This window comes from Phoca vitulina, unplaced genomic scaffold (assembly GCF_004348235.1).
Source record: "Phoca vitulina isolate PV1807 unplaced genomic scaffold, GSC_HSeal_1.0 scaffold33, whole genome shotgun sequence".
NCBI lineage: Eukaryota > Metazoa > Chordata > Mammalia > Carnivora > Phocidae > Phoca > Phoca vitulina.
This window is the reverse complement of record NW_022589736.1, coordinates 273748-293750: the sequence shown is the minus strand read 5'-3', so window position 1 is coordinate 293750 and position 20003 is coordinate 273748. Positions and strand designations below refer to the sequence as shown.

At 61.6% G+C, this 20003-nt stretch overlaps 3 protein-coding genes across 8 annotated transcripts; 2 read left to right on the top strand and 1 right to left on the bottom strand.

Moving 5' to 3' along the window:
* The first annotated feature begins 5701 nt into the window (after window positions 1-5701).
* KREMEN2 (kringle containing transmembrane protein 2) lies at window positions 5702-9211 on the top strand. Of its 4 annotated transcripts, none has more exons than XM_032425949.1 (9): window positions 5702-5798; window positions 6034-6208; window positions 6993-7084; window positions 7184-7308; window positions 7629-7665; window positions 7963-8295; window positions 8363-8485; window positions 8569-8647; window positions 8879-9211. In XM_032425949.1, the coding sequence occupies exons 1-9, from the start codon at window positions 5702-5704 to the stop codon at window positions 9087-9089; spliced, it is 1272 nt and encodes a 423-aa protein (XP_032281840.1). In that variant the 3' UTR covers window positions 9090-9211. The 4 variants fall into 4 exon arrangements, with proteins under 4 accessions (XP_032281840.1, XP_032281839.1, XP_032281842.1 ...); XM_032425948.1 differs by having other exon boundaries at window positions 7512-7665; XM_032425951.1 differs by lacking the exon at window positions 8569-8647.
* Window positions 9212-11065: 1854 nt separating this feature from the next.
* Window positions 11066-14712, top strand: PAQR4 (progestin and adipoQ receptor family member 4). 3 transcript variants are annotated; one of them, XM_032425968.1, is made up of 3 exons: window positions 11066-11343; window positions 12694-12915; window positions 13073-14712. In XM_032425968.1, the coding sequence occupies exons 1-3, from the start codon at window positions 11178-11180 to the stop codon at window positions 13504-13506; spliced, it is 822 nt and encodes a 273-aa protein (XP_032281859.1). In that variant the 5' UTR covers window positions 11066-11177; the 3' UTR covers window positions 13507-14712. The 3 variants fall into 3 exon arrangements, with proteins under 3 accessions (XP_032281859.1, XP_032281861.1, XP_032281860.1); XM_032425969.1 differs by having other exon boundaries at window positions 11257-11343; window positions 12488-12915; XM_032425970.1 differs by lacking the exon at window positions 12694-12915.
* Window positions 14519-20003, bottom strand: PKMYT1 (protein kinase, membrane associated tyrosine/threonine 1). The gene is made up of 7 exons (XM_032425971.1): window positions 18215-20003; window positions 16943-17436; window positions 16186-16292; window positions 15877-16049; window positions 15634-15791; window positions 14728-14826; window positions 14519-14642 (listed from the first exon to the last, which is right to left on the bottom strand). Exons 1-7 carry the CDS (start codon window positions 18818-18820, stop codon window positions 14531-14533), a joined length of 1749 nt encoding a protein of 582 aa, XP_032281862.1. The 5' UTR covers window positions 18821-20003; the 3' UTR covers window positions 14519-14530.

Below are 20003 nucleotides of genomic sequence, written 5' to 3'. Positions count from 1 at the left end.
ATCTGCACCACATGGAGCAGGTAGTTAGTGACAGTGAGCGACAATTATGAAATTATGTTTCAATTATGAAATTCTTAAAAAAATTCACTAGGGATAACAAAAGTATCAACAAGGAGCTCAATTTTTAAAAATGGGGAGCAGTGGCCAGCTATGGGAGCCCTGGCCCCCAGTCCCTGTCCCCAGGGTGGTAAGGTGAGCATCATCAAAATGCTCCTCATGGCTCCGCTCCCCCTTGGTCCCCGCCCGGCCTCAGGTCCCCACATCCTTCCTGCAGGAAGGTGACACCAAGGACCTCCTCGGGCCTGAAGTCAGCAGAGGCTTCTCAGAGCTCGCTCGCGCTCAGGCTCTGACCACCCCCTGCCGACCCCTCCCAAGGACGGCTCCTCTCAGTCCTCGGCCTCCCTGGAGGGCTTCTCTGCCCCCACCCAGCCTAGAAGCTGCATGGTTGGTGTTGTGGGGACTGGACCTCAGCCCCTCTCCGCCCGGCTGCTTGGAGGGTTCCTGGTTTGTCAGTCTGCAGCATGAGCCTCATGGCCTTGGCCCTGACTAACCTGTGGGCATGGGGCACAGGCAGCAACAGGGGGCATCTACCTGTTGTCCGCCTCGCGACAGTTCCGCCACACAAGGAGAAACCCAGAGCTGTGCTTGACGCTGTCCTGCCTGTCCCCGTTAACTGTGACTGCCCACCGGCGCCACCCTGCCTGTCACCCACACGCCATACGGTTCACCCATTCAAAGTGTGACTCAGTGGCACTTAGTATATTCACGAGTGGTGCGTCCATCCCCGCCATCTAATTCCAGAATATTCATCACCCCGAAAGGAAACCCCAGACCCATTAGCCTCACTCGCTCTGCGGTTCCTTTCTCTGGCGCTGGGAGGTTTTGGGGAATTCAGGGGTCTTAGTCCACTTAGGCTGTCATAACAAATACCATAGATGGGGGGTGGGGCGCAATTAAACAACCCACTTGTTTCCTCAGAGTCCTGGAGGCTGGAAGCCTGAGATCAGAGTGCAGGCACGAGTGAGTTCTGACGAGGGCCTCCTTCCTGAGGTATAACGGCTGCCTTCTTGCTGGGTCCTCTTATGGGGCAGGGGGCTGACTAGGTAACTCCCTGACCTCTGCTCCTAAGGGCACTAATCCATCATGAAGCTCCACTCTGACCTAAACACTTCCCAAAAGCTCCACTTCCTAAGATCATCACAGTTGATTAGGGTTTCAGCATACGAATTTCGGAGGGACACAAACATTCACTCCACAGCGCCCGCTAAGGCACTCCTATAGTAAAGAGAACACTTTAGTTGGTCCTTACATTAATAAACATCCCCATCCCGAGCCCCAGCCACTTGCCTGCACGACCACAGCAGCCTCTGGTGTCCCCTTTCTGCAATCCATCCCTATGATAGCCACAAAGCCAGGGGCTTTTCTACAGCACAGTCCCATCATGCAACACCTGGCCCAGGTGTTCTCTCTCTGGTTTCCACATCAAGTACGACTGCCTGGTTCAAGGACCGAAAGCCAGAGGTACTGGGGCGGGGCATCCTCTGGAGACCAGCCAAGGACAGGGCAGCCCCTGGCCTTGGGCCGTATCCACACCACAGCCCTACAGAGCCCAGACCCTTTTGGCTGCCCACCCCACTGTCCCCCCAAGGGCTCGGAGGGCACTAGAAGGGCCCCTGAGCTTTGGAAATGAGGCAAATGAGGCCTTGGGCTCTGGCCTCTCACCCCCAATGCTTGAGAGAAAGGAGGAGCATTTGCCTAGCACCTAGCAAGTACTCAAAAATATTTGTTAAAGATGTCATTAAGTGAAGAGGGGACGGGTGGGGGCCCAGTCAGGGTGCTGCTCAGGCCCCTGTCCCACATCTGTTGGACTCTTGATGGTGGAAGTGACCCAAATGTCCATCGACCGATGAATGGATGAAGAAAATGTGGGCTAGCCATACCATGGACTATCACGCAGCCTTTAAAAAGAGGGAAATCTGTCATATGCCGTGACATGGATGACCCCAGGGGACATTATGTGAAGTGAAACAAGTCAGTCACAAAAGGACAAATATTGTGTGATTCTACTTACATGAAATACCTAAAGTAGTAAAAAAAAAAAAATCACAGGGGAAGTAGAAAGGTGGTTCTGGGGGGCTGGGAAAGGGGAGGGGAATTCGTGTTTGATGGGCTCTATCTTCAGCATTGCACAATGACGCGAATATACTTGACACTAATGAAATGTTCACTTAAAAATGGCTAAGATGATAAACTTAATGTTAGGTGTTGTTTACCACTGAAAAAAGAAAAATGAGCGGATGCCAAGAGCCAGAAGGTGTTTGTAATAAATGCCTTCCCCTCCAAAGACTCTGGCTGCCAGAGAGGTTGTAGAGGGTGAGAGTGGGGAGCTGGACCTCAGTTTGGAGTGTGATTTGCCCAAGGAAGAGATGGTAGTGGCCCAGACTAGGGAGGTGGCAGCAAGGATGGAAAAGGGACAAGAGATGAGATGTCATGAGTTGACTTGTGCACTCCCTGTTCATGTGTGGGAGTCCTACCCCCCAGTACCAGAGTGTGATCCTATTTGGAAATGAGTCATTGCAGATGCAATTAGTTAAGATGAGGTCATACTGACCTAGGGTGGACGCCTAGGTGGACGCCAATATGATTGGTGTCCTTATAAAAAAGGGAAATTTGGACACAGACCGATGCACACAGGGTGAACACCATGTGAAGATGGAGCCAGACATAGAGGTGATGCTTCTACAAGCCAAGGAACACCCGTGATGACCAACCTCTAGAAGCTAGTGGAGAGGCATCGAACAAATCCATGCTGAGAGCTCTCAGAAGGACCCCTCCCTGCTGACGGCTTGGTCTTGGAATTCCAGCCCCCAGTCTGTGGGACTCTGCTAGGAAAGCAAAGGGAAGACAACAACTAGATGGAGCAGGAGGTGTGCCGGTGAAGCTAAGTTGTGCTGGTTGGTGTAACAAGCAAACCTCCAATCTCAGCAGTTACGCAACACATGTTTATTTCTCATGCATCCCCACACTTCGGGTTGGTGGGCACCTTCCACCAGGTCACTCAGGAATCCAGCTCCTTCCACCCTCCCCAGGCCCTGGGCATCTCCCACATCTAGTTGGTGAAGGGAGGAGAGAGAGCCCTGGCAGAGACCTACGTGTGCGTGCTGCAAACCTGGAGATCGTGTTAAATACAGGTTCGGTCTAGGGTGGAGGCTGAGAATCTGCATTTCTAACAAGCTCCTCAGTGATGCTGATGCTGCTGGTCTGGGCCCCCACTTTGAGTACGGAGAGGCATCACTCCTGCCCACGCCCCATTGGCCTGAACTCATTCCCATAGTCCAATGCAAGGGAGGCAGGGAAATGAAGTTCAGCTGTTTTTGCGGAGCTGGAGGAACCAGGATCAGTAAACACAGGTAGAGGGCGGGAGCAGGTAGGAGGGTCCTAGCCCTCCCACCACCGCAGTCCTGTTGTTCTGCAGGGACCAAGGGGAAGTACTCACTGAGACTGTGGGGCCCTTCAGCCTTCCTGAACTCTCTGTAAGTGACAGGGTGAGAGCCAAGGTCTTCTTTAGTTTGAGGCTCTGTGAGCCATCTGGGACTGGAGCTTGCAATGAGACCCTGGCCCTCATCTCAGTGCCCCAGTCCTAGAACTGAGCACCCCGTCCCTGTCATCCAATAGCTCCTCTGCAGGAGACTGAGCCCTTGGGGAACGGGAGGCTGAAGTACAGTAGACGGGATGGACAGCTTGGTCCATCCCTGCCAGGACAGGTGCCTCTGCCTACTCTGCTCTCCCTACTGACCCCTGTCCCTGTCCCCCACCTAGCCCTTTCCTGGGCAATCTGTGACCCTGGAGGTGACGCTCCCCACGCACCTCCATCACAGAGGCCATGGCCCAGGCCTGCGGTCCCCAGATGCTGCCTGTGGGCCAGAGACTTGGGAGGACACCTACAAGCCCCAGCAGCAACTGCCTCTCTCCATACCCCCCTTCATGGGAGAAGGGGGCCAGGTCAAAGGGTGGCCCCCGGTCATTCCCTGGTTAGGGGGGCCTTAGACACAGGTTGTCTGCTGGGCTAGCATGCGCATGTGAGACTCCCAGTCCAGTGCTCAGCAGGGCCAGGAAATTGGGAGGCAAGTCCTGGCCAGCCTGGCAGCTGACAGGGCTTCCCCAGGAGGCGACCCTGGTGTCCAATTCGAGTTTCAGCAAGCCTACCTCCTTTGAATGTTCACCCCCTGGGCTGCCCGCCCCTAGGATCCAGGAGCCTCATCACGAGAGGCACTAATTGCTAGGTCTCCGGTCCCATCGTCGCTACCCACATCTTGGCCTTTCTAGAATCCTTCCTGCACGCCCCTAGCTGATGGGCGGGCACAGTCCGTCAGGGCTGGACAGCTTGGTGAAGGCCTGCGGAGAGGTGGGGAGACTGGATTGAGGGGCAACGGATCTGGGCGGGGCGGGGCCGCTCCGGGGCCCGGGCTACCACCCATCTCCTCCCCCGGCGCCCGCCCCCGCCCTCCCACGCACCTGCGCTGGCCTCCCCCCAAGCCCTGGGGGCAGCCGGCGGGCGGCGCTGGGAGATCAGAGGATTCGGAGGAGTTGGGCCCGGGGGAGGGGGCGGGGAATTTCCCCCCCACGCCTGCCTGGGCCTGCTCCCCTCCCCCTCCCCCGCCAGGTTGGGTGTGGGGGGGCTCCGCTGGGGGAATTCCACTGCGCTGCGAGGGCTCCAGCGAGCCTGGGCTGGGGGTCCTACGGAAAGAAGGGGGAAGAGAGGAGGGGACAGGCTGGGAACAGGGGCGCAGCTGCCTTCCTCCCCAGACACCAGCTGCCCCTGCCTGTCCGGGATTGAACGTCCACCATTCCCGCCTGTCTCGCGGGCGCGGGGGCAGGGAGTGGCACTTCCTCCGTCAAACCAGAGGCATTCGGTACTTGGGGAGAGGGGCCTGAGGATGTGAAAGAGGGTGTGCGTTTGAGCTTCCGACAATGAATGGGTGACAGACTGGGAGTGCGTGCGTGCACTTGATTCAAGGGAGGGTGTCCCAGGGGCGTGTGGCCTCGGGAGAGGGTCGTGTATCACCCCCATTGGGGTCCGTCTGTCCACCAGCCTGGCCTGTTCTCCTCCACACACCGCTAGAACCTGCACGGACCTTGAGAGGGGAAGGGGAGGGGAGAAGCGTGCCGGGACACCGAGGGTCCCGGGGCAGTGTGTGTGTGTTGGGGGGGGGGTTGGCGTGGGAGGCGTCTGGACCTGCTGCCTCCGCTCCAGTCTCGGGCGGGGCTTCCCGGCCTCGGGGGATGGGGTGGGGAGGGAGGGACTCAAGGGGGAGGGACCCACAGAGGGACGCGAGGGGGGCAGGAGCCAGTGCGTTAGAGACCTGAGCGAGGGAGACACAGAGAGCAAGGCGCAGCGGGAGGGGGCGGGCGTGGAAGCCGAGGCAAGACCCGAGCGCTGAGGGGCAGTGACGGAGAACGCCCCTGGCCAGAGAACCCCGGGGATACCCCCAGTGGGGACACAGGGGCAAAGAGACGCCTTCAGGGGCGGAAACCCTGGGAGGCATATACACCGCCCCAGACGGAGAGCGCCGCCCAGAGTGGGACGAGAACAGACGGTCAGAGGACAACGCCCCCCAGGTCGCCTGGAAGACCCCGGAGCGACCCCGGGGGCGGCATGGAGCGTGCGTGGGCCAGGGCAACCCCTCTTTGGTTGGGGGCGATGGAGACACGGGCGCCGCGGGGCCTCCTCCTTCTCTTCCTCTTCCTCCCGCTGCTGCCGCCACGCGGCGCCTCCGCCGGGAGCCTGCACAGCCCAGGTGAGTCTTGGCCCGACGACTGAGCCGTGGTCACCACTCTCTCCTATGCCTCCGCGCCTAGAACCGGGTCCCGAGGCTGAGGAGGGGGCAGAGCAGGTGGCGGGAGCAGCTGAGCAGCCTCAGGGCCCCGTAGGCGTCGGGGGCGCTGACTGGGGAGCCGGGGGGCAGTTGGGGGGGGGGGCTGAAGATGCGGGGGAAGGTGCGGACCTCCCCAGTCCCCGCGGTCGTAGTGCAGGCCTGTCCGAGTGCTTCCAGGTGAATGGCGCCGACTACCGCGGCCACCAGAACCGCACGGGGCCGCGCGAGGCCGGCCGCCCGTGCCTGTTCTGGGACCAGACGCAGCAGCACAGCTACAGCAGCGCCAGCGACCCCCAGGGCCGCTGGGGGCTGGGCCCGCACAACTTCTGCCGGTGAGGGGCGGGGCCTGCGCTGGGGGCGGGGCTGGGCGCCGCGGGGTCTGTGCGGTCCTGGGGCAGGGCCTCGCTGTGGGTGCAAGGGAGGTCTTGGCTGGGCGGATACAAAGTCCACCCGGAGGGTCTGGGAGCGGAGCCTCGGCGAGGGACGAGGCCTAGCCCGTCCTGGGGGCGGGGCTGGATTCTCGGAACATTGTCGCGCGTGGGATCCGCCTTAGGTGCCCAGAGTCTGCAGTCTCGGGTCAGGCCTGGGCATTCAAGGAGCCCGCGCGGGCGGGACCCAGTCGTGGGGCGAGCCCTGGAGTGAGGGGCCGGGCCCTTGCCATACAACTGACTTGAGAGCCCCAACTCGTTATGGAGGGATTGGGGGTTCAGAGCCACAACTGCTGTCTGGAGCTGAGCTGGAGAACACCACCAAGCTCAGGGCTCACCACTTTTGCTCTAAAGCGGGGTCCCAGCCCAAGGGAAGTGGCTGAGGCCCAAGGCAGGGTTGGGGACAACACTACTGGTGGCCTCAAAGTCCTCACGTATAAGGGCACGTCCTAGCAACAGCTGAAGCCCAAAATACGCCCTCAGGGCCCCTTTAAGGACTTCCCACCAACCCCTCTGAAGTCGACATCCAGAAGCACGTGGGACAAACGAGAATTTGTGCCACAATGGAGAGGAACACACAAAGTTCTAACACACACGGTGGCCATTTTGCGAATAGGCTGTGGGGTGGGGCCTGGGATTTGCAGCCTTTGGGGTGGCGGGATCCGGACCACTTGTCCCCCACCGGCAGGAACCCCGACGGCGACGTGCAGCCGTGGTGCTACGTAGCCGAGACGGAGGAGGGCATCTACTGGCGCTACTGCGACATCCCCACGTGCCACAGTGAGTGGGCCCGGCTGGACAGGGCTGGGAACGCTGGGCTGCCTGGCTGGAGTTCTCTTTTGGGGGCACTGACAGAGCCTGACTCTGCTGCCCCCTCAGTGCCTGGATACCTGGGCTGCTTCGTGGATTCCGGGGCACCCCCCGCCCTCAGCGGCCCCAGTGGCACCTCAACGAAGCTCACGGTCCAGGTGTGCCTTCGCTTCTGCCGCATGAAGGGCTACCAGGTACTGCCCCCCACCTCCGGCCCAGAACGGTGACCCCTCAACTTGACCTCAGGACCCAGATCAACTCCCAACTCTGACGTCAAACCTGACGCTGATTTTGGAACCTCCAGCCCGATTCCCACTTGCGACCCAGACCCTAGGCTCCCACTACCCCGCCCCTGCCCCAACCACTGCCTCTGGGGTCACCTAGTCTGTGCTCCCAGCTGGCGGGCGTGGAGGCTGGCTACGCCTGCTTCTGTGGCTCTGAAAGCGACCTGGACCGGGGACGCCCGGCCCCAGCTACCGATTGTGACCAGATTTGCTTCGGCCACCCGGGCCAGCTGTGCGGCGGCGACGGCCGTCTGGGCATCTACGAAGGTGAGGAGTGAGCGGGGAAGAGGGGCCTGGGGGAGCGGCGGAGTCTGGGTGAGACCCGGGAGCGCGATGCCCTCATAGGGGGGCGGGATCTGGGATGCGCAGAAGAGGCGACCGGGCCGATCTCGGGGGTCAGGGGCGCGGCCTGGGGTTGAGGGCGGGGCTTGAGAGGAGTCACAGTCCTCGGAAGGAGTGGGACCCGGCTCAGGCGGCAGGGAGGCAGGTCTGGGGTTGCCCCCCCCCCCGGGGGGAGGGAGAGGGGCCTGGCCCCGCGGTTCTGACGGCCGGCCCCGCCCACAGTGTCCGTGGGCTCCTGCCAGGGCAACTGGACCGCTCCTCAGGGCGTCGTCTACTCCCCGGACTTCCCGGACGAGTACGGGCCGGACCGGAACTGCAGCTGGGCGCTGAGCCCGCCGGGCGCCGCGCTGGAGCTCACCTTCCGCCTCTTCGAGCTGGCCGACCCGCGCGACCGGCTGGAGCTGCGCGACGCCGCCTCGGGCAGCCTGCTCCGCGCCTTCGACGGCGCCCGCCCGCCGCCGCCCGGGCCGCTGCGCTTGCGCGCCGTCGCGCTGCTGCTCACCTTCCGCAGCGACGCGCGCGGCCACGCGCAGGGCTTCGCGCTCACCTATCGCGGTGAGAGCCTGCCTGGTCGCCCGCCGCCCCGCCGCCCCGCCGCCCCGCCTCACACTTCTCTCCGCAGGGCTGCAGGACGCCGCTGACGACCTGGCGCCCAAGGGCTCGGCCCAGACCCCCGCAGCGCCCCCCGACTGGGCCAACGTGAGCTGCAGCCCCCGGCCTGGGGCTCCGGAGGCCGCGATGGGGGGTGAGGCGGGGCGTGCGAGGCGGGAGGGCGTTTGGGGAGCCGCGCCTTCCAGACCCCGGCCTCACAGCACCGTGCGCCCGCAGCCCGGGTCTTCTCGACGGTGACGGCCATCTCGGTGCTGCTGCTGCTGCTGCTGTCGCTGCTGCGTCTGCTGCGCCGACGGTGCGCCCCCTGGGGCGGGGCCTGAGGGTGGACGCCTCGGTGCCCCGGGGGGGGGGGGAACCCCGCTGGGAAGCTGGGGCCTCCAAGGGGACCGGGGCTGGGAGGAAATCCTGGGTTCTTGAGGGCCGAGGCCTTGCGTCCACACAGGGATTCGCGCGTGGAATCGCAGGCGAAGCAAGATGCTGGAGGTAAGTTGGTTGGGGCTTCGGCTGACGTCTGCTCCCTCTCTAGGAGCTGTCTGCTGGCTCCGGGGAAAGGCCCCCCGGCGTTGGGGCCTTCCCGGGGCCCTGGGAGAAGCTGGGCTGTGTGGTACCGCCGGCCTCGAGGGGTGGCCCTGCCCTGCCCTCCCGGGGACCCTCAGGCTGAGGGTCTAGCCGCGAGTTACCGGCCCCTGAGCGCCTCCAGCCAGAGTTCCCTGCGCTCGCTCATATCTGCTCTCTGACTCGGGACCCCCAGGGTCCACTGGACCCTCCCCAGCGTAATGGACACCTGAGACTTCATGCCGCACTCTGCGTTGACCTTCCGCCCCTGTAAGGGCATCTCTGTCCCTGGTCATCCGTGGAGGCCAGGCATTGGACAGGAAGCATCTGATGCTGTTATTGAGAACTTGGTCTGACCCTCGGGGTCCAGATGGTTGAGACCAAAGGGCAAGAGGAATCCCAGCTTCCCTTCCTCATGAAGCTTGAAACGGGGGTCTCTGATTTCAGGTTGCTTTGAGAGCCTCTTGGGGTGGTCCTGGACTGCTGGCCCTAAGGGAAATGTGAGAGGTCGAGAAAAGTAGTCAAAAGACCAACGGTAGACTTTGAATAAAGGACCTATTTTGGTACAGGGCTCTGCAAGTTGCTGCGTGATGAGAGGGATTATGTTAATGAGGGTATCGGAGCCAAGGTTGGGTGTATCCATGCAAATTAAGGTCGGTCCCCACAAGGGGTGATTTGGAGCCGCCTGGAATGCTGAAGATTGAGGAACTGAGGAGGCGAAAGGATGGGTGGGCGGGGTCCTGGAGAAGGGGAGGAGGAGGAAGCCGGTTGTGGGCGGGGTTAAGCCGGAGAAGGCACGCATTCCTGGACCCGGTTTAGGATGAACCCGGGAAGGGACAGACGTTTCTCCCTTGGCCTCCTACCTTCTCTCTTCCCCTCTGTTTCCTGTCTTTTCTGGGTGGAACTGAAGGTGCCCTTGTTGTGGAAAATAATCAGACCCTCGAGAAACCAAGTGACACTCGAAGAAGTAGGAGAACTCGGGTTTATTTTACGCCAGCGGACCCAGACGAGCTCGCACTCGAAATTCTGGGCCCCGGGCAGCGGGGTTACAGGGTTTTTATAGGGGGGTGCAGCGGGTCAGATTCCAAGGGCTATGCTGGCTGCCGGTATATGGGTTTAAACTGGGGGAGCGGGGGGGCCTGCTTTAGGCAGGAACAGCGGTTAGGGAGCTTGTGGCGGGAAGCCTGTTCAGAAGCAGAAACGGCTGGTTATCTCTTGCTCCCAGCGGGACTTCTGGTTATCTCTTGCTCTACCACCTGAGCTAGCAAATTTCCATCCTCTAGGGCCTGCTGGCCTGGGCCTGCTCTGGGTAATTTTCCTGTTCACCCCCAGTGGGCGATAACAGGGAGCGAGTTTGACCGAGCCCAGGTTATAAGGAGCCTGGCCTGAAGGGCAGGGCATGGCCCGAGGGTGCTGGGCGCGTCAGACACACCTGTAGAGGCCTGGGCATCTCAGCGTGGCTTGCTGCGCTCCGGCTGAGTCGGGAGGGTGGAGAGATCACCCCTGGAGTGGGGACGCGCCGGGTCTAGACTTTACTGGTCGGAAGGTCCGGGGCCGGCAGCACCTTGGACAGAGCCCGAGTGAGGGGTGGGGCTGCGTGGCGGGGAGGGTGAGTACCCAAGGGTGCCTCGACCTGGGGGGTCGCGCGGAAAGCCCGGGCGCGCACGGCAGACTCAAGGCGCCGGGGCCTCTCCAGCAGAGCCACCGGGACCCAGAACGTTGGATCCCTCGTCCACAGCTACCCCATGCAAATAAGGCTGGACCGCATACATTATGCTAATTAAGCGAAAGTCTGGGCGGGCGTGGGCGGGGCCTCCCCAGCCAGCCGCGCCCATTGGCCCTCGCAGGGCTGACGTCACGAGCACCGCGCGCGAAACGCTGGCGGGATGGCGGGGGCGAGCAGCTGGGGCGGAGTCTGGCGTCCCCACCAGCGCCCGGCCGCACCCGTCCTACCGGCTGAGAAGAGACGACCGGCCGCCGCCGGCGCCGCCGCCACGAGCTGTCCCTGCGGCGCGCCTGCCCCGGCAGGCCCGGTCGCACTGCGCTCGGGCGCTCCGCGCGTCGCCAGCCTCCGACCCGGCGTTGGGGGCGCCGGGCCCGCGCGTGCGCAGCGCGGGAGGGGGCGCGGGCCGGGACCCCCGGCCGGCGCGTGCGCGGACGGGGCACTGGGCGGTGGGTGGGCACCGGGATGAGTCTCCGCGCGCTGTGGCAGCACTGAGGAGGCGGCCGCGGGCCGAAGGAAGCGCGGACCGCCCGCGCCGGGCCGGGCCATGGCGTTCCTGGCCGGGCCGCGTCTGCTGGACTGGGCCAGCTCGCCACCGCACCTGCAGTTCAACAAGTTCGTGCTGACGGGCTACCGGCCGGCCAGCAGCGGCTCGGGCTGTCTGCGCAGTCTCTTCTACCTGCACAACGAGCTGGGCAACATCTACACGCACGGTGAGCCGCGCCCCGCATCCCACACCCGCGGCAGCTCTGCCCGAGCCTAGTCGGGGGCCGGAAGGCCGGCGAGCGCCCCAGTGCTCAGGTCCTCGGCTGCCTGGGCCCTGGCACGGCCAGGAGCCGTGGTGACAAAGCTGCCATTGTCCCGGACGGAACTGTCCTTCCGCTCCCCGGGCGGGGCCCCCGGGGCAGGCGAGGGAAGCAGAGTAGGGGACCAAGTCCGCTTAATCCCTCTGAGCCCCGGGGAGGAGTCTGGTGTCCGCCCCCCTTCATAATCCCTGTGTCTGGGGCACCCTCCCCCGCCAGCACTCGTCCAATAATAGATGGGTGTTGACTTTGGCTAGGAGGGGCCCCGGAAAAGAAGCCAGGCCCCAGCCCCTCCCAGTGCGGCTGCCCTGCCACCCCGGTCCGGAGCAGCCCGGCCGCGAGGCTCCGCCTGGTGGCGACTCCTTCCTCCCCCCCCCCCCCGCAGGCGCCCGGCCCCTCCTCCGCGGCCCTGCTCTGCTGACACAGCCCTGCCCGTCCTTGGGCTGCCCGGGGCCAGGAGAGGGGACTGGGCAGGCAGGGCCCAACCTTGGTACCTGCCTCACTGGGGGACTATGGCCTAGCCACCCCTTGCCCAGTTTGCAGCCAGCAGCCTCAGTCTGCTGTGCCCGCCTTTGACCCCTGTGAGGGCAATGCCAGCGTGCCCTGGGGAAGGGGTAGGAGTCGCCCTGGTTGGGGCCGACAGGAATGGAGCACAGGAAAAGCTGCTGGGGTGATGGAACAGGCTCCTTCAGCCCCTCTCCCCTGCCTGACTTGGCCCCTTTCTGGAAGACAAAAAGACCCAAAGCTCCTTGTGTCTGGTCACCTAAAGAGGACACAGGGGTTGAGAGAAGTGAGCTAAGTGACCAGGGGATCTGGTATCGTCGCCCACATATCCTATTCAGAATTCAGCATGAGGTCATGCCTCCTTCTGGCTTCTGCTAACACACCAAGTTTGGGGGACTGGGGCCCCCTGCTTTCTGGGGAGGTAATGTGGCTGCAGGGATGAGAGCAGCGTAGGAGTTAAGACTGCTTCCATGGCTTACCTGCTGGGGTCACCTGGGCCACTCACTCGGTTTCTTCAACTGAAAGTGTGGATGACGGTCTCTACTTCCAGAAACTCTTTTGTGAGCTCTGCTGTCCCAGAAGTTACTGAAGGCACAGGGCCTGCCTCTGTCAGCCCGGTCGCTAGTGTGCTCACAGCATTGTCAAGACCTGTCTTGCCTCATGCCCCTTGTATTATCTCTAGACTGTGGACTCCCTGAGGAAATGACTTGTCCTCTGTGCTCAAGCCCTGTGATGGGTAATTATCTCCTCCCCCAGGGCTAGCCTTGCTAGGCTTCCTGGTGCTGCTGCCGATGACCATGCCGTGGGGTCAGCTGGGCAAGGATGGCTGGCTGGGGGGTACGCACTGTGTGGCCTGCCTGGCGCCCCCCGCAGGCTCTGTGCTCTATCACCTCTTCATGTGCCACCAAGGGGGCAGCGCTGTGTATACCCGACTCCTTGCCCTGGATATGTGTGGGGTCTGCCTTGTCAACACCCTCGGTGAGCCAAGGGATGGGGTGGGTGGGTTTGAAGGATGGGAGCTGGGAGGGGGCAACCAGGAAGGAGGCGGCAGGAGTCACTCACGTGAGCCCCGGATATAAAGGGCAGGCAGTTCCCCAGACTGATGTGCCTTTTCCTGCCTCTCTCCTCTGTGTAGGGGCCCTGCCCATCATCCACTGCACCCTGGCCTGTAGACCCTGGCTGCGTCCGGCTGCCCTGGTGGGCTACACCGTGCTGTCAGGTGTGGCTGGCTGGCGGGCCCTCACAGCTCCCTCCACCAGTGCCCGGCTCCGTGCCTTCGGTTGGCAGGCTGCCGCCCGCCTCCTGGTGTTTGGGGCCCGGGGAGTGGGGCTGGGCTCCGGGGCTCCAGGCTCCCTGCCCTGCTACCTGCGCATGGATGCGCTGGCACTGCTTGGGGGACTGGTGAACGTGGCCCGCCTGCCGGAGCGCTGGGGACCTGGCCGCTTCGACTACTGGGGCAACTCCCACCAGATCATGCACCTGCTCAGCGTGGGCTCCATCCTCCAGCTGCACGCCGGTGTCGTGCCAGACCTGCTCTGGGCCGCCCACCACGCCTGCCCCCCAGACTGAGCCACCTCCTGCCCGCCATGCCGGCCTCTCGACAGTCTTCTAGGACCAACAATACTGTGCTTCACTCCTCCTGCTGGTCTTCGAGGGGCCGAATGCCTGGATGCTTCCAGCAAACAGGACTCCCCAGCTAGGAGACCTCATCTGTTCGTCCATTCGTCCCTGTGGACTCATCTCTTCTACTCACACCTCGGAGCTCTGGCTTCCCCTCCCTGCCACCTTCTTTCAGGGTACTGTCCGTGTAGGCTAGAAGGAAACTTTTCCTTCCTAGGCCTCAGTTGATCCTCTGTGACCTATGAGGGTATGGCCAGAGCAACTCCGGGGTCATGTCTGGCTCTGACAGTTGGAATCCTACCAGCCCAGAGCCATGAGCCCACCCTGCCCAACACATAAGGTACCTCATGGGGGCCTTGCCCAGCCTCCAGCCCATATTCCTGACCTCTGTCTTTCTGCTCTGCATACCAGCCCTCCCTGCAGCCTGAGGCTCACCCACCCCTTCTCCCTTCTGTCCGGAGACTGTGGAGTGAGGGGTTGGGGCAACAGGACTAGTCTCTTATCCCAGGACCACGGGGTAGGAGGGTGGCTGCAGGTACTTTCTCCAGGCAGCTAGCACAGAGACATAAAGAGCCGAGTGGCCCTGGACTCAGGGCCCCACTGGGCTGAGGGCCCCTCCCTGCTTTGAGTGCCATGCTCTGATGGCTCGACCTACACAGTGGGGACGCGCCTGCTCAGGAAATCTCTGCTCCACACGGCGCATGGCTCCTACCTCCAGTCAGCTGGCCTGGGGCCCTGCATCAGGGCTCAGCCTCCGCCCACCCTGGGGCCTCAGACCTGGGGCAACATCAATAAAAGGGGCAGGAAGCGCTGTGTTGCCACACAAGCAAGCTTGGGTGCTCCCAAGATTCAAATACCTTTTATTAGACATGGGTAGGCAGGAGGCATCTCTGGAGTTCCCAGAGGGACCCCAGCTTCCAGGAGGATTGGGGGGTGGCTAAAAGGTTAAAAGCACCAAGGCTGGCCTGTAGATTCAGGTTGGGCCCAGTGAGTCCTCAAACAGGCTGAGGAGGTTCCGAGGTTCAAAGGAGGGGAAGGAACCCCGAGGGGGCTCAGAGTCAATGTCACTTAGGTCCAGGGCATCCCTGGGGTGGGGGGGAAGAGAGACAAATGACACTTAGGATCTGAAAGCCACTACCTCCCACCCCCCTGGACTCTGGGCCTGCTCACCTCAGTGAGTACCTGTTCCGGGGGGCAGGGGAGCCATTGCGGGGGGTGGAGGTATTCCCGACAGCCCTGGCCAGGACGGCCTCCGGAGAGAGTGAGAGCCTGCACAGGGTGGGCCAGACAAGTAAGGTGTCGAGGGGTGGGGAGTGCACTGGGAGGAGGCCACAGCTGGGTGGGGGCAGCAAGATCAACCCTGTCCCTGTGCAGGTGCCAGGCTCCAGCCTGGCATGGGCAGGGGGAGGGCACAATGGGGACTAGCAGAAATGCGGTGCCCTTTGAGAGAAGCACTTTCACAGCTTTGAAAGGCCACCTGACCACACTCAAAGGCTATCTCTGTTCTGTCTCAGAACACATGGGTTAGGAGAGCTGGCTTTGTAGTGAACTTGTGAAAATGAAGCTTTTCTGGTACTTCCTGTCGATAGGACGTGTCCCCGTGGCAAGGGGGTGACATTTCCGTAAGGAAGGGGTTAATGGTGTGATTCCTCCTGAGGCCTGTGTCCCAAGCATATGATTTTTTTTGCAGCAGTTTCTTAATTACAGCCCCTCACCTGACCACCAGGAGTTTCCCAGGGCCCAGCTCCCCAGTGCCTCATCTGTGGGCACTGGCAGCCCCTGCTGTTGGGGGGGGGGGTGCTGTGGCCCTCACTGCTCCCTCAGGTGGCAGTGCCCGAAGCCTGAAGTTGCCAGTTCTGCTCTGCTCTGCCCATTGCCTGCACCGAGCTTGGAAGAGACAGCTGCATTCAAAGCAGGCCAGGCTGCACCCCCACTGGCCCTGGTTCCCGTACCAGGGCATTATGGGGGGCAGGTTTGTGGGAGGGGTCCTGCTCACCGCTGATCCCCTTGGGTCTGGGGCCTGGCCGTGCTGACCGCCCCTTTCTCCCGCCCCCAGCACCCTCAGCTCTCACCCACCCTATGCTGTCGTCATCCCAGCTGCTGGAGAGGCTGCTGTCCAGGAGGAAGCTGCAGGGCGGGGAGCCAGGCGGGGTGGCTGGTGGGCTTGGGGGCTGCAGCCAGCTGGCAGGGTGAGCCAGCCCATGCCAGAGCCAGCACAGCAAGGAAAGCAGGGCCTGTGGGGACACGGATGAGGGAGGCAGGTCAGACCCTGGGGCTGGGGAGCAGGGCGGGACGTCCTGCCACCATCGCCCGACTTACCTGCCACAGGGCCCACCCTCGACTGAGGGCGTCAGCAGCCATATACCACAGAACGCTCCAGGGCCGAGGCTGCCTGAGCATGGGCAGGGCCAGCAGGGCCGAGGCTGTGGCCCGCAGCTTGGGGTCAGGTTCTAGCATCATGGTGAGGACAGAACGCAGCTCAGAAGACAGGCCTGTCCACAGGGCAGGGCCATGTCAGGGGTGACTGGGCTGTGAGCCCAGTTGTCCCCCACCACCAGCCATTTCCTCCCACACGAGCCTGCCCTCCCTGGGGCAGCATGGTCCTCTCCATCCTTGCCCTCCACTTACCAGCCGTGAATTCAGGGGGCAGATAGCCTTGGCGAAGCTGCTGCCAGCCCTCCCCACCATGGGGTAGCTCCATGTTGCACGCCACTTCCAGGATGGTGAGACCCAGACTGGGAAGGACGGGGGCAGTGACAGAAGAGGGGCAAGGTTGGCCTTGGGACACAGACCCTAGAGCTCCAGGCTGCCCAAGAAGAGGGTGAGAAAGGGCTGTGGTCTTCTGCCATGAGCCAGGGATGGGGGCCCCAACAGGGCCAGTGATGGGACCGTGTCATCAGCATGTAGCACCTGGTGAGTCCTCCTGGCACCCCTCACCGGACAGGCACTATGGTCACTAATGTCACTACTGTCGTTCTATTGCCAAGGCTGGATATGGCTGTTCGAGGCCGAACAGGGGTTACTAGCACGGACGGTGGAACCCAGTGCCTGGTCCGGTCCCAGCCTCACCACTTGCTAACTGGACTTCGGGCAAGACCTTCAACCCCACTGTGTCCGCTGCCTGTAAATGGAGTCATCGTCCCCCCTGTGGGGGTGTGGTGAGGACATGGGTGGATGCACGTAAAGTGGCTCCAAAGGGTTCACTGCTTAGACAGCCTGACTCTGCAGAACCCCCTCAACTACAGGGCAGGCCTCCCCCTTTGGAGCAGCATGTCCGGCCCAAGGCCAAGTCTTCCTGACTTTGGGCTAGGGTGGCGTTTCCCTCCCTCTGCTAACTGCACCCCGCCCTGCGCCACCGAAGAGCCTCCCCCATCCCAGCCCTCACCTGAACACGTCCGCTGCTGTCCCATAGGAGCCCTGCAACAGCTCAGGAGCCATGTACCGGGGGTCTCCCTCCTGGGCCTCACCAGCTCCAGACGTACCCAGCTCCACCAGCAGCCCAAAGTCACCCAGCTTGCATCGGCCCCGGGGCCCCAGGAAGATGTTGGCAGGCTTGACGTCAAGGTGGACCAGGCCTTGGCCGTGGAGGTGAGCCAGGGCAAGCAGGGTATCCCGCAGGTAGCCCCAGACCTGGGCCTCGGGCAGGCCGGCGCCCCAGGCCTCACAGTGCTGCTGCAGGCTGGGCCCACACAGCTCCGTCTGCAGGTACAGGAGGCCGCCCTCCTCCCAGGCTTGCTCCAGCCGCACGCAGCGCGGGTGCTGCCCCACCTTCTCGTGGCCGCCCACCTCGGCCAGCTTGTGGGCCCGGTCCTTGGGGCCCCGGAACGGTGACATAGAACGCTTTATTGCATAGAGCCGGCCATCTTCCTTAGAGCGTACCTGGAAGGGAGGCGGCACAACCACTCAGGAGGGCCATCCGGCAGATTCCACTACAACTGGACATGTGTGGGACTTGTAGCATGGCGTCTACCTTAGAGAGACCCACACACGTGCAATAGCAAAACTGGGTAAGCCACTCGAGCTCTAAGTCTTGACCCAGAAGGGTCTCCATGGCACGTTGTTCTATGCAGAAAGCTGGGTACAGAACCATGTGGACAGAATGACCCGCTGTGTAGAATAGACAGCGAGTTTGTCTCTATATGGTCAACTTTGGAGATGTATAGAGAAAGGTCTGGAAGGAAGGACACCCACCTGAGAAGCAGAGTAGATTCCTCTGGGAAGAACTGGTCTAGGGGCCGGTGTTGTTTGTACTTTTTAAGAACAAAATTGTCTCCATGTAGTACTTGTGTAAGGAGAATTACCATTTTAAAGGACATATAAGTGATTGGAAATATATTTTAAGAAAAAAAAAGTGGCATGGAGGGTGTAGCCTGAATGCCGGCTGGCCTGAGGTGATGGGGGAGGGGGCTGGCTCCAGGGCAGGAGGAAAGGCAGCCAGGAGCCACTGTAAAGCGTGCCAGGCTCTGGACAAGGGGAACGTGTGTGTTGAGGGGCCTGAGTGGGGGGAAGGAGAAAGCAGTCAAATCAGGCACTGAGGAAGGGAGCCTGTCAAGCCAGTGGAAGCAGGCTGCCCAGGACACTGTCCCATCCAGGCACGGGAGGGAGGCGGGATTGGGGAGATCCCCCAGCAGGGCCAGGGAGTTGTCACCCCACTCACCTTGAATACCTCTCCATAAGAGCCGTGGCCCAGGCGGCCAAGCCTCTGGAAACTCTGTTGGAAAAAGGACTCTGGCCGGCTGGGGTCATATGAGGGGCTCTGCAGGGTCTCAGAGGCTCTGCCTCGGAATGACACCCTCCGGGGCTGGGGCTGGTGCCAGCCCGGGGTCCGAGGAGGGAAGAGGCGGCTGATGGGGATGCTGCCCTTGGCAGGGGGCCGGGGTGGGAGGCTGCGACTGAGCCCCCCAGGCCTCTTGAGGGAGAAGCCAGGTTCTGCATGGCGGAAGTAGGCTGGGACTGGGACAGGGGTACCACTGAGGGGTGGAGGGGTGCCCTCCGTGGGCACGGGCATGGCCAGCACAGGAGGCCCTGGGGTGCACAGTACGGAGCAGTATGTCCACTCAAACAATGCCTGGTCCTGTGGCCCCAAAGAGGCTTCGGAAGAGAACCACGTCCACTCCGCACACACGTTCTGCTTTAAACATGGAGGCCACAGGGACACCGAGCACCTGCTGGGAGAAGGCAGAGGACAAATACATATACGCCTGCACACAGTCATCTGTACCTTGGAGGTCATAGAAGCATAAAGTGAAAACCCCAAGGCCATGTCCTCCAGACTCCCACAGTCCAGCAGAGGTTAAGCTGAGGCGGGTTCTGGAGCCGGACCGCCTGCATGTATATCCCTGGCACATCACGACCAGCTGTTTGGCCTTAAAATATACACCTTCTTCCAAAAATGTAAGGTGGAAATATTAACACAGGCCTACCATCTCTTATCTCCAATTCAAAAGTAAAAACAAAGGTCTGAAGTCAAGTTTCTTTCCTGACTTCTTTCTCCTAGCCACGGGGCTGAAACTCATTTCGTGGGACTGCACTTCTAGCTCCGTGTTGCAGAGACCAAGTTCCAGGCAGGCGCAGCAGAGAAGCCAGGGGCTCCCTCTTCCATCAGCCTCTGCTCACGGAGCAAAAGCTCGACCTCAGAGTCCAGAGGGCTGGCAACACGGAGCCCTGGTAGCTCAAGCCAAGCTCCTTTGCAGGAAGGAGGCTCCCCCATGGGAAAGGCGAGCAGAGAAGGCCAGAGGCTACTGTCCCCACCCTAAGGAGGCACTGTCACCCAGTGAGACGGGCACCACTGTCCCTGCCCTCAGCTCCAGAGCTGCGGCCCAGGGATTCTGCCTACGGAGAAGCAGGCAATGAAACAGGAAGTTCTGAAGCTCTCCCTGCAAAAAAATAGTGACTTTATTTGAAACAATGTGTGGGAAGTTCAAGCTCAAAGGCGCTCTCAGAGTCAGTGGAGGCTTTGGTGGTAAGCAACTAGGAGGAAGCTGGTACCTCCGTTAGTGCAACCAAGTACCCGTCGGGCCAGCTAGTTTACCACAGAGAACTGGGGAAGGAGAGAGCTAACAAGAGCCTGGCTGGGGTCAGAACAAACCCCAGACACTGAATTCAAAAGCTACCTTGTTAAAGGAGTCCCAAATTAATTAGATCAGTCTATGGAGCAATGGATGCCCTAGGCATTGTCAAAAACAATAGAACAATCAACCCACAATTGGTGGGGTAACAGCTAAGTATGGGGAAGGACAGAGAGAGCCCCTGTGAAACCACTGGTATTCTAAGGTGACCCGCACATGCCCAAGGCTGGGCCCTCTGAGAAGGAGCACCAGAGGCTTCACACTGCAGGGGAAAGAGACATCACTACAATGGCCCAGCCAGTCACTAAGCAAATAAAGAAGCAAACAATAGTCACAATCCCCAGAGGGGGGGTGAGAAACCAGTATCCACAGTTGCTA

Excerpts from the sequence above, each read along its gene's own strand:
- KREMEN2 (XM_032425948.1), top strand. The coding sequence starts at position 5,702 with ATGGAGACACGGGCGCCGCGGGGCCTCCTCCTTCTCTTCCTCTTCCTC. Across the intron at positions 7,666-7,962 it reads CCGTCTGGGCATCTACGAAG|TGTCCGTGGGCTCCTGCCAG; the intron begins GTGAGGAGTGAG and ends CCCCGCCCACAG. Across the intron at positions 8,296-8,362 it reads CTTCGCGCTCACCTATCGCG|GGCTGCAGGACGCCGCTGAC; the intron begins GTGAGAGCCTGC and ends TTCTCTCCGCAG.
- PAQR4 (XM_032425968.1), top strand. The coding sequence starts at position 11,178 with ATGGCGTTCCTGGCCGGGCCGCGTCTGCTGGACTGGGCCAGCTCGCCA. Across the intron at positions 11,344-12,693 it reads GGGCAACATCTACACGCACG|GGCTAGCCTTGCTAGGCTTC; the intron begins GTGAGCCGCGCC and ends CTCCTCCCCCAG. Across the intron at positions 12,916-13,072 it reads CTGCCTTGTCAACACCCTCG|GGGCCCTGCCCATCATCCAC; the intron begins GTGAGCCAAGGG and ends TCCTCTGTGTAG.
- PKMYT1 (XM_032425971.1), bottom strand. The coding sequence starts at position 18,820 with ATGGCCTTGGGGTTTTCACTTTATGCTTCTATGACCTCCAAGGTACAG. Across the intron at positions 17,437-18,214 it reads CTTATGGAGAGGTATTCAAG|GTACGCTCTAAGGAAGATGG; the intron begins GTGAGTGGGGTG and ends CCTCCCTTCCAG. Across the intron at positions 16,293-16,942 it reads ACAGCAGCGGACGTGTTCAG|TCTGGGTCTCACCATCCTGG; the intron begins GTGAGGGCTGGG and ends CGTCCTTCCCAG.